Genomic DNA, 16,877 nt, shown 5'->3' with positions numbered 1-16,877 from the left:
CACCCGGCAGACTTACCTTGTAAATAAATATGTACTTACATCTTGATGAAAATCTTAATTTTAGGTTATTACAGTTTTTCTTGATTGCTTAAACACTATAACCAAGCTTTTGAACTAAAATTTCAAAATCATAACGCCATTTATCAAAAAGCACACCCATTTCCCTAAACTATAAACACTATTCTCCTTTTTGACACATGAATCAGATTTGTTGAACTGTCACTGCAAAACTCTACACAAAAATCCCTTCATTTCTCATTGCCTACACCATGTTGTCATTTAGAAATATTGCATTCAATATTGTTCACTCAAGTCAGCATAGCTTGAGCTCAGTTAGCACACAGTTACCCATGTGGAAACACTAAGAGTCAAAATTTATCACACACCAATCAGAACCTTCAATAGAGAGATAAAAGAGCCCAAGTCAGTTCATTCAGTTTTGGAAAAATGATCAGCAGAGAGACATGACTGAAAAGGTTGAGGACACCAGAGAGGAGTAGGAAGAGGATGAGCAAGAGCGGTAAAGAGTGGAGGAAGAGGTGAGGGAAGAGGAGAAGGACGCGGATGAGGATAAGGATGAGGTGCAAGGAGACAAGGAGTCTCAGATGAAATTCGTGCCACTAGTTGACCATGTCCTTGTCCATGTTATGACCATGAGGGAGGCTGGGCAATGAGTTCAGCCAAACTTACAGTTTTTTACAATCGCTAGGACACATTTCTCAATAATTAGGTCACTTTTTCAAAACTCTTCACACAGTTCTCCTAACCAACTTTCATCTTGGCACAGAGGTTAACTTCACATTCAAAATGCACCAAATCTACCAAAACACTTCATACATGTCTCAAATCAACTCATTCTTCCAGAACACTAGCAAAGGTTTTCACTGAGCAAACACACTTTGTCACTCATAAAACATCGACCTAAAAACACTAACATCAGTTAGCTTATACAATGTTTTCTTTTTTAAAATGTCTTTACAAAACAAGAATGACACTCTCTACTGCTTATAATTCACTGCAGTTTATGTTACATGGTTCATGTTTACATTACAGAACAAAATTATTCCTAAGTTTCCCCTTTTGAATTGATGGTAATGAAACTGAAAGACTAATGCTTGTGTAGGTGTTCAGTTTCATCTAATTGTTTTGATAGTATTTGATTTTTTAGATTCAGAATATATTTCATAACTATATTACTGTAGAAATGTAGCAAATTTCTGTCTTATTCAGTTTTGTATTATGTTATTGTTTTGAACTTAAGTTTAACAGTTTTGAAAACAGTATGTAAGCATGTGCAAATTGGCCTGTACGTACAAAGAGTTTTGGCAGTTGTTGTGTCTGAGTGAGAAAAGAATTCATGAAATTTGAGAGATGTAGTCATTGAATGCATTTTGTGCCAAAGCAATGATAATTGATCCTCAGTTTAGCCCACATAGACTTCTGTTGTGCTCACTGTGTGAAGAGTTTTGCAAAAGTGACCTAAGTATTGAAAAATGTGTCCTAGCGTCTGTAAAAAACTGTAAGTTGCTTCACCATCGCCTCGATCATGAGAACCTTCAGGGAGGAAAACAGGTAGGTGTACCTCAGTGTACTCTACTGTAACTTTTGAGTGTTACAACACATGCATCAAAGTGCCTTACATACAGATAGAGTTTCTGTCTGCTTCCATTTTGTAAAAAGGATGTGTTACAGTTACAGTAATCAGTACTTCTATTTTTGTAGGACACAGAGACAATGGAATGGAAGAAGCCTGACTAGACATTTCAGTTGATGCGTGCCAGGGGTGGATCAGGCATGCAAGAGGATGTGATGCTGGGGCAGAATATTTTTTGTTGTTTGGTGTATTGTACTGTACAGTACATTAAGGAATAAAAAATGTGCAAATGTTTACATGTGTTCATCATGTGAAAAGTTCAGTGAGGGGGAGAACCACAAGTGACACAACTTATTACTGGATTTTGTTTTTGTTTTTTGTAGTATTGTGTTGAATTTATCTCACCAGTGTGTAAGACTTTGTTGTAATGTGTGTGTTTTTGAGGGCTTGTGTGTGATGTCTTTGGTTTTGTTTGGTTTGTTTTTTCAGCCGGAGTGAACGGTTTTGAGTGTTGAGCTTCATTTTGACCTGAAAATAGGATGTTTGGGGAATTGGGTGAGACATTATGGATTTGTGTTTACTGTTTTGAGAAAATGAGGCATAGTTTCAAGAAATGTTTAAGCAATCGAGAAAAACTGTAAATTATACGTGTTTCACTTACTTTTTGCTAGGGAGATTGTAATCAACTATTTTTGTGGTGGAAGCTACAAGCAAATTAGCCCAAAAAGAAATATGAATAATTAATTACAACTAGTTATTGGCCTAATTAATTATAAATATATAGATCAGCTCTAAGAATTAACTTGATGTTGCAAAATTAATACCACAATAAACTAATCTGTTAATCCAGTGAACACTCAGTGTTAATTGTTTATTACAGTTTTTTTCAACTGCTTACACACATTTTCAAAACTTTGCCTTTTTTTTTTTTTTTAAACTTTACACACAAATCCAAGAACTGCACACATAAAATGCAAAATGCCTCACATGCCAGAGATGGTAAACAGGAAAGCAAGATTGAAACCAAACTATTTTTTATTTTTTTTTACTGTAAGCATTTGTGGTTGTGAATACAGTATTGCAGAGTACAGAATAAAATATAATACATCAACCAGTGTAATTGGACAAAAAAAAAAAAAAAAAAAGCATAATTTTTGAAAAAGGTGAATATTCCAAAGGAATAGTGTGTATGCGTGTCCTGGTAGGGGACCAAATGTCCTCACAAGTATAATACCAGTGCATTTTGACTTCGGGACATTTATATACAGAATATACAGTATAAAAACCATTACGCCTATGGAGTGTCCCCATAGAACATGGAAACCCAGCATGTGTGTGTTGTGTGTGTGTTTGTTGGTGAGCGAGATGGTTGGGTGTATCTAGGCTTCATCTCTCCTCCTGGCTTGGTCTGGCCACAATACTTCATCCACGTCACATGCTATGTTCTCTCTTGCGTATCCAACCTTAGATGGGGGCAGCGTCAGTGTCTCCACATGCCTCCTCCATTGCCTGGAGAAGTGTTATGTTGACATAGGGATGACGAACATGCACTTTCCAGCAACCATGTGGAGAAAAAAAATCCTCAATAGGGTTTAGAAATGATGAATATGGAAGCAAGTAAACAACAGAAAAGTTGTTCAAAATCTATAACTTGACCTTTGGCCTATTTATAGGCCTATTCTAAAGCCATGATTGGTTGGTGTTAAGTAAAGCAATGAGTGTTTGCACATGTGAGGAGTTTGCACATGTGAGGAGTGTGAGGCACTGATGAATTAGTGTGGCGTTTTGATTGGTTGTGTTTGAAAAAGGAAATCAAGATACTTCCTGTTAGATTTTTGTGTGTTACATAGAGAATTGTGTGTTGTGTTTTGCAAAAAGTGTTTTATGAAATTGAAAACTGAGTCGAAGGCCGAGAATTAGTGTATGGTTTTGCAGATTTGGTGTGTGGTTCTGCTGTTTGAGTGTCAGGTTTCAGAAATTGTGTGACAAGTAAAGATTTTGTGTGTAAGCAGTTGAAAAAAAACTGTAATTCTAAGAAATGTTCATTTCCGGGGTATTGGAAATAACTTTCATACTGTAAAGCAGAGGTGGGAAACGTTGATCCTGGAGGGCCATTGTCCTGCAGAGTTTAGCTCCAACCCTGAAAAAAACACTCACCTGCCTGTAAGCTGAGTAATCCTGAAGACCTTCATTAGCTTCAGGTGTGTTTAATTAGGGTTGGAGCTAAACTCTGTAGGACAATGGCCCTCCAGGATCAACATTCCCCACTCCTGCTGTACAGTATACTCATCCAAAATCTGCATAATTAGGGACTCTAGTATATGAGCATGAACCACAAACAACTTCATGTGAGACACGTTCAAGACTTTATTAACTAGACCAAACACTAAGAATCCAGAAAAAGCAATAAGTTATAGCATTGTTTGAAGTTCAACAGATCAACAGCCTTGAGCAAACCATCAGTTTCTAATACACCCTTCTTTAAAAGGGGTAAGAGAAACTATCGAATAATGACTCTAAGGGCCAGATTTACTAAACAGGGCAAATTAGCGCAAGAACGCAATTCCCAAAAAGCACAGATGGGAGTGGAAAGTTCTGCGCGTGATCTACTGACGACGCGCAAATTAAATAATACAGGAGCAGCCGGAGCATTTCCATAATGACCAACGCAATGTACTAAGAGCAAATTAGCGCCTGGTTTAAAACATGCTTTTTCGGGGCGGTAAATAATGGTGCACATACCAGTAAATTGACTAGCGCAAACCTTAGTAATCACACACTCTCCTCCCATAAATTTTGCATCTGAAAGGGAAACTCCTACAAATGTATATGCAATAAGGTCAAACCCCCCCCCCCAAACAAAACAGGAATTAAGTTAATCTGGCATTTGCCCTATTTATCAACTACCTGTTTGAGATAATTATTTCCCTTTAAAATGTTACAGTATAATCTCATAAATCAGGAAACATGAATTTGCTAACATAGTGAACAATCAAAATTAGTAATTAGAATTATCATTAATTTTATTAATATTATTATTAAAATTAGAAATATGTGTGTGTGTGTGTGTGTGTTTGGCAGTATTAAGGCCAACTGTCACTATTCCACTAACTCCATGGCTTCTTTGTCTTATATAAAATTTATTTTATATGTATTATAATAAATATATTGTAATATATTATATATATTATACATTTAAACCAACAACTTTGTACACAGCAAGGCTAAATATCAGTGTATTCCTTGAGATAATTGTTTCCCTTTAAAAAGTTACAGTATAATCTCATAAATCAGAAAACATGAAAAACTGAGAGGTTGCTCGCTGCCCATTATGTCCAGAGAGGGGGAGTTGGACGTCATTTGGTTCTGCAGTGAGCACCACTTGGAAAAATTCCCAACACTAATCCACAAACCGGCAGTCTGTCTGGAACGTGCAAACACACACAAATAGAGAGATAAAACCAAAAAGGTCATTTTTTGAGGCAGTAAAATAGGCTGTTGTAATGTTAAATTTGGCATTTTTGTCCTCTATAATTTTCTATACATCATAGATAAAAACAAAACATGAGTGTTTCCGCATATCCAAAAGAAAATATACATCATCCTGCATGATTAAGCTTGACCTTGCACTTCATCCTCAATTCTCTTATGCGAGGTCTCATGAGAACCCTCCCCCACTGCACAGCTGGTATTCACTAAAAAAAAAAATCAAAACAAAACCAGTCAGCGGATGAAATCTTCCCTGCACAGAAAAAAGGGCTTGAAAGGAAGACACTCCCTTCCACAAATGCCACGGGCTCAGGCTTTCACACAATGCTCCTTTTCAACATTAGCATTCCTGAAAGTGACTCTACAGCAATAACATTTTATGAAGAAACTGTATTTTCGGAAGAACGCAGAAAAATACTTTTCTGAAGTAGGTCAATATTGTGGTGTAACACAGCTGGAACAGACTGTTGCATGAAAGCTGGATAACATTGAACTTGGTGAGCTGATTTTTTTTTTTTTTTTTTTTTACAGTTTGGATATTTTAGCAATGCCATTTCAGCATAAATAACAATAATAAAAAAACCTGCAATCAGTACTTTCATTATAAATTTACACCAGTATTCTTAGTATTTTTCTTTTCATTTTGCATGCATATTGCTTCATTTATGTTTTTCCATTCTGGAAGAAATGAAATATTACATGTGAACCCTCTGTACTTCCGTGTAGACATCATCATGGAAAAAAATCACTGTGTTTTCCATGTGTTTCTCTGCATTTCTCTGATCATGACACACTGGGACATGAGTTCAGCTTGCCACGCAGGCTCTCAGGCAGAATGTGAGAAAGCACCATTTGTGCCTGGTTACAACTTGGCAGGCGAAGGCTTTGACGTTGTCAGGATGCGCCGTAAAGGTGCATTTTTGATCAATGTCAAGTCACACATGGACAACGGCACTTGTACGGTCTGCAAGAACCGCTTTCAGGGAGGGCAGATGCAGAAACTTCCCTCAGCCATGCTGGACTGGCGTCCCTTCAGCCGCTGCAGCAAACAGCTTTCTACTGCTCTTCATCATTCTGTTGACTCCCTAATGAAGAGTTCAACATCACTCATCAACAACAACTGGGAAATGGACCTTAACCTTGATGACATTGGAAAGGCGATTTTGGGAGGGAGCCGTTCAGATATTGCTAAATTTGCCCATTCTCAGAATGCAATGGATAAGGCAACATTTGCCCTCCATGAGATCAGTTGCACATATTACAGGTAAGTCCATATGAGTTTATGACTCATTATTTAGCATTGTATTTCTACTGACCTTTTGGTTTAACTAAAAAACCAAAAGGTAAGGTAATTTGACCCTTCTCATTATCTCTGAACATGCATACAACCTTGCTAGATGATTAGAATAACTGAAAAAGCACACACAGTTAATTATTGGTTTACATTTTGCATTTATATAGCAGTCTCATTCAATATCTCATCCAAATTAGGCAAATCGAAATTCTAAGAACTCATAAATATCATCTGTTAAGCCTTATACCTTCATTTTAAACTCATTATGATATCAAAGTGACTAATTTCAAATGATATATAAAATAAAATTATGCTTATTTAAAAACTAGCCTATACATTTGGGAAATCTTTAGCCAGTGTTACATGTTTGAGGTACAGCAGCCCCAAAATTATTTGAACACTTAAAGCTACACTTTGTAACTTTTTGTGATAAAATAACAGTGCCATTAATAAGAGAGTGCAAATAAAATCTATCTTACAAACAATGACTTTACCCAAATATACTTTGACTGAAATTGCATACATACATTATTTGACCTGGTGTGTCACGTCATGCTCAGAAAAGTTGCTCCGGCTGTGAGTAGCGTGCATCTGCTGAAAGTTAGAAAAAAATTGACCACGGATCATTTAAAACGGTAAGCATCTGGTGAATCACCGGGAAAAAAAAAAAATTGTTTGTCCATCATCATAACATCCTGTATCCATGTGCACACTGGTGCCTCTAACTACATTCATCCGCACAGAGGAGCAGAGCCGGAGCACAACCAAAACACTACTCTTCCGCAAGACGAATTAAAGGATTATTTCACTTCTGAATGAAAATTTCCTGATAATTTACTCACCCCCATGTCATCCAAGATGTTTATGTCTTTCTTTTTTCAGTCGAAAAGAAATTAAGGTTTTTGAGGAAAATATTCCAGGATTCTACTCCATACAGTGGACTTCAGTGGGGTTCGTCTTGCTCGTCTTGTCTAGTTTCGCTAGAAAATAGCTTTATTCCTTGCCTGGGATCGTGTAGAGCCCTTTGAAGCTGCACTGAAACTGCAATTTGGACCTTCCACCCAGTGAACTCCACTGAAGTCCACTATATGGACAAAAATACTGGAATGTTTTCCTCAAAAACCTTAATTTCTTTTCGACTGAAGAAAGAAAGACATGAACATCTTGGATGACATGGGGGTGAGTAAATTATCAAGAAATTTTCATTCAGAAGTGAACTAATCCTTTAAGTTTTCTTTTTAACCACTAGAGGGCAATATATTTAGCTTTAAAGTGACACTTAAAAAGTCTGAACATTATTGTCTGCGCCGATAGCCTAGTGGTTAGCGTGCTGATGCGTTCACAGTGACCCGAGTTCGATTACCTGTCTTGAGGTCCTTTGCTGATCCTGCCCCTTCTCTCTGCCCCAATGCTTTCCGGTCTGCTCTCTACTGTCCTATCTGAATAAAGGCACAAAAAGCCCATTCATTAAAAAAAAAAAAAATCTGAATATTATTATAAGAGCAGGTAGCAACTAAAAGCAATTGATGCTAAACCTTTTCAAAAGAATAATTTCCTAATTAAAATAAGATTCAGGGGTGAAAACTTTTGAACAGGATGAAGATGTCCAAATTTTTCTTATTTTGTTTAAATATCAATTTTCTTCATTTAGTACTGCCCTTCAGAAGCAACAGAAGATACCTACATGTTTCCCGGAGACAAATTAAGTACAATTTACCTTGATCTTCAAATTCAAAATGTTTTCACCCCCCGGCTCTTAATACATTGTGTTTCCTTCTGGAGAATCAGTGAATGTTTGAAGCTTTTTTAATAGTTGTGTTTGAGTCCCTCAGTTGTCCTCAGTGTGAAAAGATGGATCTCAAAATCATATAGTCACTGCTGTAAAGGGTTCAAATATGCAAAAGATGCTTGAAATCTGAAGAATCTGCAGGACCTGGAGAATTTTTCTGAAGAACAGAGCTCAGTTTAACTGCTCAGAACAAACAAGGGACTCATGAACAAAACAAAAAAACAGTCGTAGGTCATCCAGGTAACCACACACAGTAATCAATGTTTCACAAACTTTTGAATGGGGTCATTTTAATAAATTCAGCTATTTTTTTGTCTTGTGAATTATATGTAAACATCTTTTATGTAAAATATCTTACTCAGGACAGTACTAAATAAAAAATAACATGCATTTTGTATTAACTCTTTTATTTTGTTAAAATTTTTCACATTTTCACAGATTCTGCAAGGGGTTCACAAACTTTCAAGTGGCACTGTAATGAAGTCCCTGAAACATTTCCTTTTGTTTTGCTTAAAAAATGTGCTTGTGTTACCTTTGTGCTCTAGCTCTTTCTGCTCTAATGCACTGACATTCATACATGTTCAGTCCGAAGCCAGATACTAAAAAGATGTTCAATTGCAGTTTACCTTAATTTTCTCATGATAAGGTGACTTGAGAATACCAGCCTTGATATTAGGCTATTAAGTAAAAAAAAAGTAATATATTTTTATGTATTTTCATTAAGTTCATTCTTGTTAGCTATTCAGAGACAGTCACATATTTCAAGGCTCATAAGATCCCAGTTAACAACATTTAAAAGCAAGCTGCAGTGCAAGTAAATAATTTGAATGTCAGTCTTCTTTTCCTTAAGAGATAACGTATTATGAGGAAGAGGCCTTATCTCAAGGATGCTTAGATTAGCATGTAATCCTCATCTGACCAAATTAGTCATAATTAAAACACTTCAAATCCAAAAAGTCAGCCAAATCACAGCATTATCTGAAAAACAAACCCTGAGCATGCTTTACTAAGTACTTTCTTATCAAGTCCCTTGACCAAATAACTGTCAAAAAACACTGAAAAACACAATATCAGGCAAATTACAGTTTTATTTAGAAAACACACTCAAAATCTGCTGACAGAAGACTTCTTTTTTTGTTCATTTACAGTTACAGAGTTACAGATCACCCAGAGCTCAGCACTGAATTTGCAAAACATCTCCAGCGACTTCCAACACAGTATGATGACGAAACAAAACCCCTGTACCGAAGAACTATAGATACGTACGGCACTCACTACATACGTCAAGTCCATCTGGGAGGGCGAGTGAGACGGGTCACGGCTTTTCGAACTTGTCTTGCAACCCTGAAGGGCTACTCTGAGACCGATATCAAGAACTGTCTGAATATTGAGTTAAAGATGAATTTAGGGTTCCTGCCAGCTAATGTGTCTCTCTCCAACAAATGCTCTCAAATCCTTAAAGATAACTTGAGCATGGGATTCTACCAGGGCTTCATGACACACAAGATAGAGGTGCTGGGAGGTGAAAAATACTTTCCAGACCTTGTTTTAAACCAAAGCCCAGCTGAAGCGTACTCGAACTGGATGATGAGCTTGCATGACAACCCTGATGTTATATCATATGCAATTTTCCCTCTCCATCATCTGGTGGCTGATCCTGAGGTTAGTGCCAATCTGAAAAGTGCAGTAACAGAGTATATTGAAGAGAACATGCTTTCTGTAGATCACAAGCAGAATCCAGGATGTTCTCAGACACCAAATCTGGATTACAACTGCTGCCCTATGCGAGCCGCTCGTGGCATGTTGACAGTGTTGGTGCAGAGAGCCGCAGGCCTGAAAGCAGATCTCTTCACACGCACTGACGGCTATGTGAAAGTTTGGTACAACCTTATGTATGAGGAGACTGAGGTGGTTATGGACAATAATGATCCCGAATGGAACATCAGCTATGATTTTGGATCAATTGAGTTTGGTCATGAACTCATATTTGAGGTGTGGGACAGTGATGTAATTTATAATGACATGGTGGGGAGATGTGTGGTCAGACCTGAACGTGGGACTCATTCACACAGCTGTAAATTAAAGCGTGGCATCCTTTATTTCACTTACAGTGCTTCTTGTGATGCTCACCTGACTGGACCCAGTTGTAGCAGATATTCACCAAAAACATAAGACCTTTTATTTGTATAGAACAAACTATAATTATAAAGAATATTTCTGCATATTCATTTTTAGAGATGACACGTCATAAGCACAAATAAAAATAATCACATTTTCGTTATTATTTTTTTGTAATAAATTTCCAACATTTATAGTGTTCAAATGTAATGGCACATTTAGTTTTTTCTTGTTGAAAAAAGTGGAAGACTGCAATGTTTATTTCTAGAAGATTTTTTACTGAAACTCAGAAGACAGAAAATAGTTTTGCTTTCAGTGGTGTGATTCCTATGCTGTCTGTGGTTGTAATGTAACACAAAGTGAATTATGAGATCTTTTCATGTCCTGTAACAGATCATTCAATTAAACTGCCTATTGGTTCAATAACTTTACAATAAATAAGACATGAAATTCTGTGCTATGTTTACCACTCCAAGGTCATTGGTTCATTTCCCAGGGAGCACACATACTCATTAATTAACGCACAATGTTTTAGGATATAACTTGTATGCACTGAAAGTTGTATTCTAAAAGATCAGTGTCAAATGCATAAATAGTGATTTTTAGCATTCTACCATAGTTCATAGTTCAGGGGTGTCAAATCCTGCTCCTGGAGGGCCACTGCAGATTTTAGCTCCAACCCCAATTAAACACACCTGAACCAGCTAATCAAGGTCTTACTATGCATGCTAGAAACTTCCAGGCAGGTGTGTTGGTTGAGGCAAGCTGGAGCTAAGCTCTGCAGGACAGTGGCCCTTTTGGACACCCCTGTTCTAAATGAATGGAATTATTAACAGGTGAACAAAAGGACGCACAAAAAGGACAAGTCTTCAAGTAATAAATGACATACTGAATGGGATTGACAACATTACCAGGTGACACTGATTTAAGTTTGACCTTAAATGCTATAATGTGTGTTTGTAGGTCTTTTTGAAGAATTGTTAACATTATGATGTGAACAAACAACACTATGAAAATAGAATGTGTGTTCTTCTCAGACACTAAAATCACTTAGAGCGGTTTTAGAAGCTCCTTATAATTTAACAAATGTGTGAGCAGTGTTTTTGTCCATCAAGGGCGCTACATATTGAAAGTGATTAACAAATCACAAACCTTTAAATGTAAAATTATCCACCTGCAGGTCCTGCATACTAATTTGTATACATTGTTTTCTTCTCTGGAACATAAAATATGAACATTTAAAAAAAAAAAAAAAACTGCATACAGATTTGGAATGATATAAGATTGAGTACATGATGGCAGAAATTTAATTTTTAAAAATGTAAATAGCTCTATAAAACACTTCAATTTAAGACGACAACAAGTATTACCAGCATTATGTAAGTGGAATTACTTTACTTTATTACAAAAAGAATGTCATTTTTTATTCAGATAAAATGATAATGAAGTTTTGTCTTCTGTCTTCTTTTTTCAGTTACCATCTGTAGCGAGTAAATTGGTCTTTATTGTTTATAAAAAAATTATAAAATAATTTTATTTTATTATCTTTAGTTTAAACTGGCAGTTTTAGCATTGTACTGTAGTTGTACTGTTTCATGGTCATGAAAAGTTAAAAGGATAGTTAAAAAAACGAACAGAATTTATTTATTTATTTTACAACATCCACACAATCAGATCTTAGAGTGTGCATACGCTTAAATCCACGCCAACTCTCATAATGAAGTTCAAAACGTAGGTTCGGGAGGAGCCTAAACATTCAGTCCTGTCAATCATCATTACGTGTGTACTATATAAGTTGCAAACACCAGGTCATCCCATTGACAAATTTTTCCAGCAATTGGCCCCACCCTATTCCGTAAAACATGTCCCAACCCGACGAAGTGCAGCTCTTTACCTTGGACGACAAATTTTCCTGTGATGCAGTATCTTTCTGTGTAGTAGAACTGACCCCAGGACCATCTAACTCTGGCTCCAATTCTGGACAAAACAATGGGAATCGAGGTCGTCCTTCTTGGCGTCCTCTGGCGAATTCACCAAGGCGCCACCATGGAACTCGCTCTTCCCCACCTCCGGCTAGGCGCCCATGCACCTCAGCCACACCGAATTCTCCTTGCACACCAGCTCATCCGATTACATCCGGATCATCTCCCATCCCTGAAATTTCAAAATGGACCATTAACGGACTGCACCATTCACTCGTGGCCACAAGCATTAACTTTTCTTGATGACAAAACAAAGCACGGCTGTATGCGCTTTACCTGAGTAGACAAACTGGCGAGACTCCACCCGATGCTCCGCTCAAAAGGGCCGCCAGTCGGCCACCCAAGAGAGTTTGGCGCACTCCTTCCAACCAGGAAGGCGCGTCTGCCTCAAGCTCTATCGACCTCTCTCCCATGCCTACTGCACATGGGCTGCCCGTCACAGCGGGTTCCAACCCCGCCCTGCCTGTTTTTAGCACAGGGTGCTCAGCTGCTGCGCTAAGCCCCATGCTTCCTCCAACAAACCCACACCTTCCTAGCACCCTCAGCTTCCTCCGTTTACAACATTGCTCCCCCCATACAGCCCCACCTACCACCCACTTCTGATCTGCTTAACCTCGCCCATAACTCAGCGACCTTTGTTCCTTCCACAATTCCTCCTGCTTCCTTTCCAACCATTTCCAGAGTGGTCTCAAGCATAAGGCTGCCTCCGCACACAGGAACCGCTCTGGAACCTTCTCTGCATCTTGCCTTTCCCTCTTCCCTAAACCTTCCTACTACGAGTGCAGAACCCAGTGTGAGGCTGCCTCTGCAATCTGTGCCTGCCTCATCTTCTCTCTCTCCTAATTTCCCCCCTCCTTCTTTAGCCCATCCACCATCCTATACTCTGTTTACGGCTGTACCAACAGGAACACCTGTCCATGCAGTTGCAATGGAGCCCCCACCTGTTTCTAACCTGCTTCGCAACCAAATCCTCTCATGTACAGACGTAGATTTGGCTTCTCTTCTGTCTCCCATTCCACAAAAAGATTGCCTTCGCTCCATGGACTATGGCACTTTTTTTTGTCATCCTCTAAGATTCACACTCTAATTCAAATCGCATCCTCTCCCTAGCAGAATCTGTTCAGTCCTTCCAAACAGGCGAAAAGAACTGAACGATTACCTATCCATTATTGCTGACTTATCATTGTCAGGCGGCAGCCATTTTTATGAATGAGAATCAATGCCCATATTGGGAAGCCCTGGACTCTACAGAGTTTTCCTGGGCTGCCGCAATATTTCATGTGCCATCTGTAGATCCCTCAATCATCAGTCCCATTCTTGCCCTCAAATCCAAAACTCCTCAAACCCTCAGCCAACCTCCACTGATGTTAAATCCACCTCATATGTGCCACAGTCCGGGCTAGATCTCTTTCTGGAAAACATAAAGGAAGTTTTCATTCCAGTTTAAACCATCAGGTCTGAAACAACTTCAATGATTTTCGTTGCTTCAGACAAAGATGGCCGTTTTTTGCACTTTAGTAATTTTTGTGGCGGCGTGCATGCCCTGCCCTGTATGTTCTGTGTACAAATCCTCAACAAAAAACAATAAAGATTTCAAAAAATACCTCTCTTCTCCTGTTAATGTCCCTCTCTTAGTGCACGAGTTAAAAAAACACCCTGACAAGTAATTCATTCACTACCTTCTTTTTGGTTTACAACAAGGTTTTGATCCAGGGTTAGAAAGCCTACCAGACGCAACTTTCGTTTGTAAGAATTTTACAATCTGCCCTGACAGATCCAGACACTGTAGATTCCCTCCTCGCAAAGGAGGTGAATTTTAATTTCATGATCGGCCCATTCGACCCATTCTTCCGCATTATCCCTATTTGAATTGCAAGAAAGTTCTCAGGAGAAAAAAACTTATCATTATCGATCTCTCTGCTCCCCACGACTGCTTCGTTCCAAGCATCAATAGCCTAATTCCTCTGTCAGAATTCTCGCTGAACTATCATGATGTCGACCAGGCGATTCAGCTAATTAAATCTGCTCGTCATAGAGCCTGGTTAGCCAAACTCGACATCACTTCAGCCTTCAAGGTTATGCCAATAAACTCCGACTTCTGGCATCTCTTTGGAGTCTGCTGGCAGGATAAATATTATTTCGCCATATGTTTGACTTTCGGATGTAAAAGCAGCCCAAAAATCTTTGACACACTGTCCGAAGCCCTATGCTAGATCCTCGCAAACAATTATGGCATCCCTTACCTCATTCATTTACTCAATGATTTCCCTACTGTCTCACCTAGCGAAAATCCCCCGGGTGCCCACCTCACCACCGTTCAAAAAGTTTTTTCAGATTTAGGTACCCCAATTGCATCCAAGAAAACCGAGGGACCTACCACCTCTCTCGAGTTCCTCGGAATTAATCTTGATTAAGTCAAATTCCAGGCTTCGCTGCCAAAAGAAAAAACTGACAGAATCATCAGTGTGATCCAAAGTTTTACCTCCATGTGACCGAGTGGATAATAAGGATGGTGTGTACGGGGTGGGGCATATGTATTTATTTTGCCCTATAAATAGCGCAAAGGTTGGCAGGTTGGCAGGTTGCGTAACTTCTTGGCATTTTGATCTTTTCCGTCTCCTTCCGGTGTTGTGACCCTGAAGCGCCATAGCGAGGTATGAGCGTGGCATTTGTTTAGATACTGTAAGAGCTTGTGTAAGGACGTTTTGTTTGTTTACATGGTCTGTTCTATGTTAATTGCAGAGAGATAACCCCTCCCCCTGATGCAAGAGTGTGAGCGCGTGGGCTGTATGCGATATTATGCAGGTTGTGGACGCTGTGTTTCACCTATAGCAACAAGCTGTATCACGCAGTGTTTCTATTCCACTTTATTTTGAGCAGTGTTTCTAGTCCACTCTTGGATTAAGGCAGAGGTATGTGTTTGTATTAGATGGTTAGGTTTGTTATAGTGATAATATTTATGTATAATTATTGGGTAATTTAAAGGATTGTTTACGATTGTTTTGAGTGGTTAAGACGCTGTGTTAGATTTGCAACGTGACAGGTATTTTATTTGTGTTGATTTTATATTGTTTATTTTTTTAGTTTGTTAAAGATTTATAAAGTTGTCTTGTATTTATGTTTTTGGTTTTCTGTTTTACAGATCTTCCTTTGTGGAGTTCTATGCATATGGATCTCTGATGTCTAGGCCCTGCTGTTTTGCTTATGATTTTTTTTTTTAAGTTTTGATCTCATGGTTATATACTGATGTTTGTTTTGAAGTTTTTTTTCTTTTTTTTGTTATTAATGATTTTGAGTCCTGTTTGTACCAACCACTAAGGGTCTATATGTGTGGAGAAAAGGGGAGTTTTTAACCCATTTTTCTATATTCTAGGAGCCAGCCTACGTGGCAGTACTTTTCTCTGGGGTCATTTGGGTCTTTCCTTTACTGCATGTGGCGTGAGGTTTCCTGCACTGCATGGGTGTTGTTTTGAGAGTGTAGAGTTATTTGCATTATTCACTACACCTTTTTAAACTTGTTGGTTGGTGCACGTCCATGCACATGTGGTGTGTGCTCTTGAGGTTGTGGATCTTTGGCCCAGTGACTTTCTCTCTCTTCTTCCTGCAGGCTTGGTTGATCTTGCATTCAAGAATTGTGGGGGGCTGATTTTAATATTTGACTTAAAGTCTAGACATCTTAAAATTGTGATTCTCTCTTTTTAGATGGTTATAAATGTGAAGTTGACTGCTTACTTAGAGATTTCAGTACTGATTGTTAATAAAAGTGTAACCATCTAAAAAGAGAGAAGAATCACTTCTTTTTCTAAAAAGAATCGCTACTTTTTCAAAAAACAATCTCTACTTTCCTAAAAAGAATCGCTACGTTTTCCAAAAAGATTTGCTACTTTTTCCAAAAAGAATCACTACTTTTCTAAAAAGAAACGCTACTTTTTCAAAAATAATCGCTACTTTTAATCACTACTTTTTAAAAAAAAGCTACTTTTAATCCCTACATTTTAAAAAAAGAATCGCTACTTTTGCAAAAAGAATCGCTACTTTTCTAAAAATAATCGCTACTTTTTCAAAAAACAAATCACTACTTTTTCAAAATGTATCTACATTTTCAAAAAGAATCGCTACTTTTCTAAAAAGAATCGCTACTTGTTCCAAAAACAATCACTATTTTTCAAAATGTATCTACGTTTTCAAAAAGAATCACTACGTTTTCCAAAAAGATTTGCTACTTTTTCCAAAAAGAATCGCTACTTTCCCAAAAAAGAATCGCTACCTTTCTAAAAAGAATAGCTACTTTTAATCGCTACTTCTTTCAAAAAGAATCGCTACTTTTCCCAAAAAGAATCGCTACTTTTCCCAAAAAGAATCGCTACTTTTCCCAAAAAGAATTGCTACTTTTCCCAAAAAGAATCGCTACTTTTCTAAAAAAGAATCACTACTTTCCCAAAAAAGAAACGCTAGTTTTCTAAAAAGAAAAGAAAAATCGCTACTTTTCTGAAAAGAATTGCTACTTTTAATAGCTACTTCTTTCAATAAGAATCGCTACTTTCCCAAAAAAGAATCGCTACTTTTCTAAAAAGAATTGCTACTTTCCCCAAAAAGAATCGCTACTTCCCC

The 16,877-nt window shown here is 37.9% G+C and overlaps 1 protein-coding gene and 1 long non-coding RNA gene across 2 annotated transcripts; both read left to right on the top strand.

The window, feature by feature from the left end:
• The first annotated feature begins 4,859 nt into the window (after positions 1–4,859).
• Positions 4,860–10,739, top strand: prf1.5 (perforin 1.5). Its single transcript, XM_051904405.1, has 3 exons — positions 4,860–5,580; positions 5,810–6,347; positions 9,315–10,739. The coding sequence occupies exons 2-3, from the start codon at positions 5,818–5,820 to the stop codon at positions 10,336–10,338; spliced, it is 1,554 nt and encodes a 517-aa protein (XP_051760365.1). The 5' UTR covers positions 4,860–5,580; positions 5,810–5,817; the 3' UTR covers positions 10,339–10,739.
• Positions 10,740–14,886: 4,147 nt separating this feature from the next.
• Positions 14,887–16,533, top strand: LOC127518139 (uncharacterized). Its single transcript, XR_007931465.1, has 3 exons — positions 14,887–14,920; positions 15,009–15,178; positions 15,409–16,533. It is a non-coding gene; the product is annotated as an uncharacterized LOC127518139 (long non-coding RNA).
• Positions 16,534–16,877: the final 344 nt, after the last annotated feature.

Source organism: Ctenopharyngodon idella, chromosome 8 (assembly GCF_019924925.1).
Source record: "Ctenopharyngodon idella isolate HZGC_01 chromosome 8, HZGC01, whole genome shotgun sequence".
Taxonomy (NCBI): Eukaryota; Metazoa; Chordata; class Actinopteri; order Cypriniformes; family Xenocyprididae; genus Ctenopharyngodon; species Ctenopharyngodon idella.
The sequence above is the reverse complement of the archived record's forward strand: the minus strand, read 5'-3'. Positions and strand labels throughout refer to the sequence as shown.

What these genes read in the sequence shown, in the direction of transcription:
- prf1.5 (XM_051904405.1), top strand. Translation starts at nt 5,818, where the DNA reads ATGGAAAAAAATCACTGTGTTTTCCATGTGTTTCTCTGCATTTCTCTG. An exon ending in ATCAGTTGCACATATTACAG is followed by an intron (nt 6,348 to 9,314) that starts GTAAGTCCATAT and finishes GTTCATTTACAG; the next exon opens with TTACAGAGTTACAGATCACC.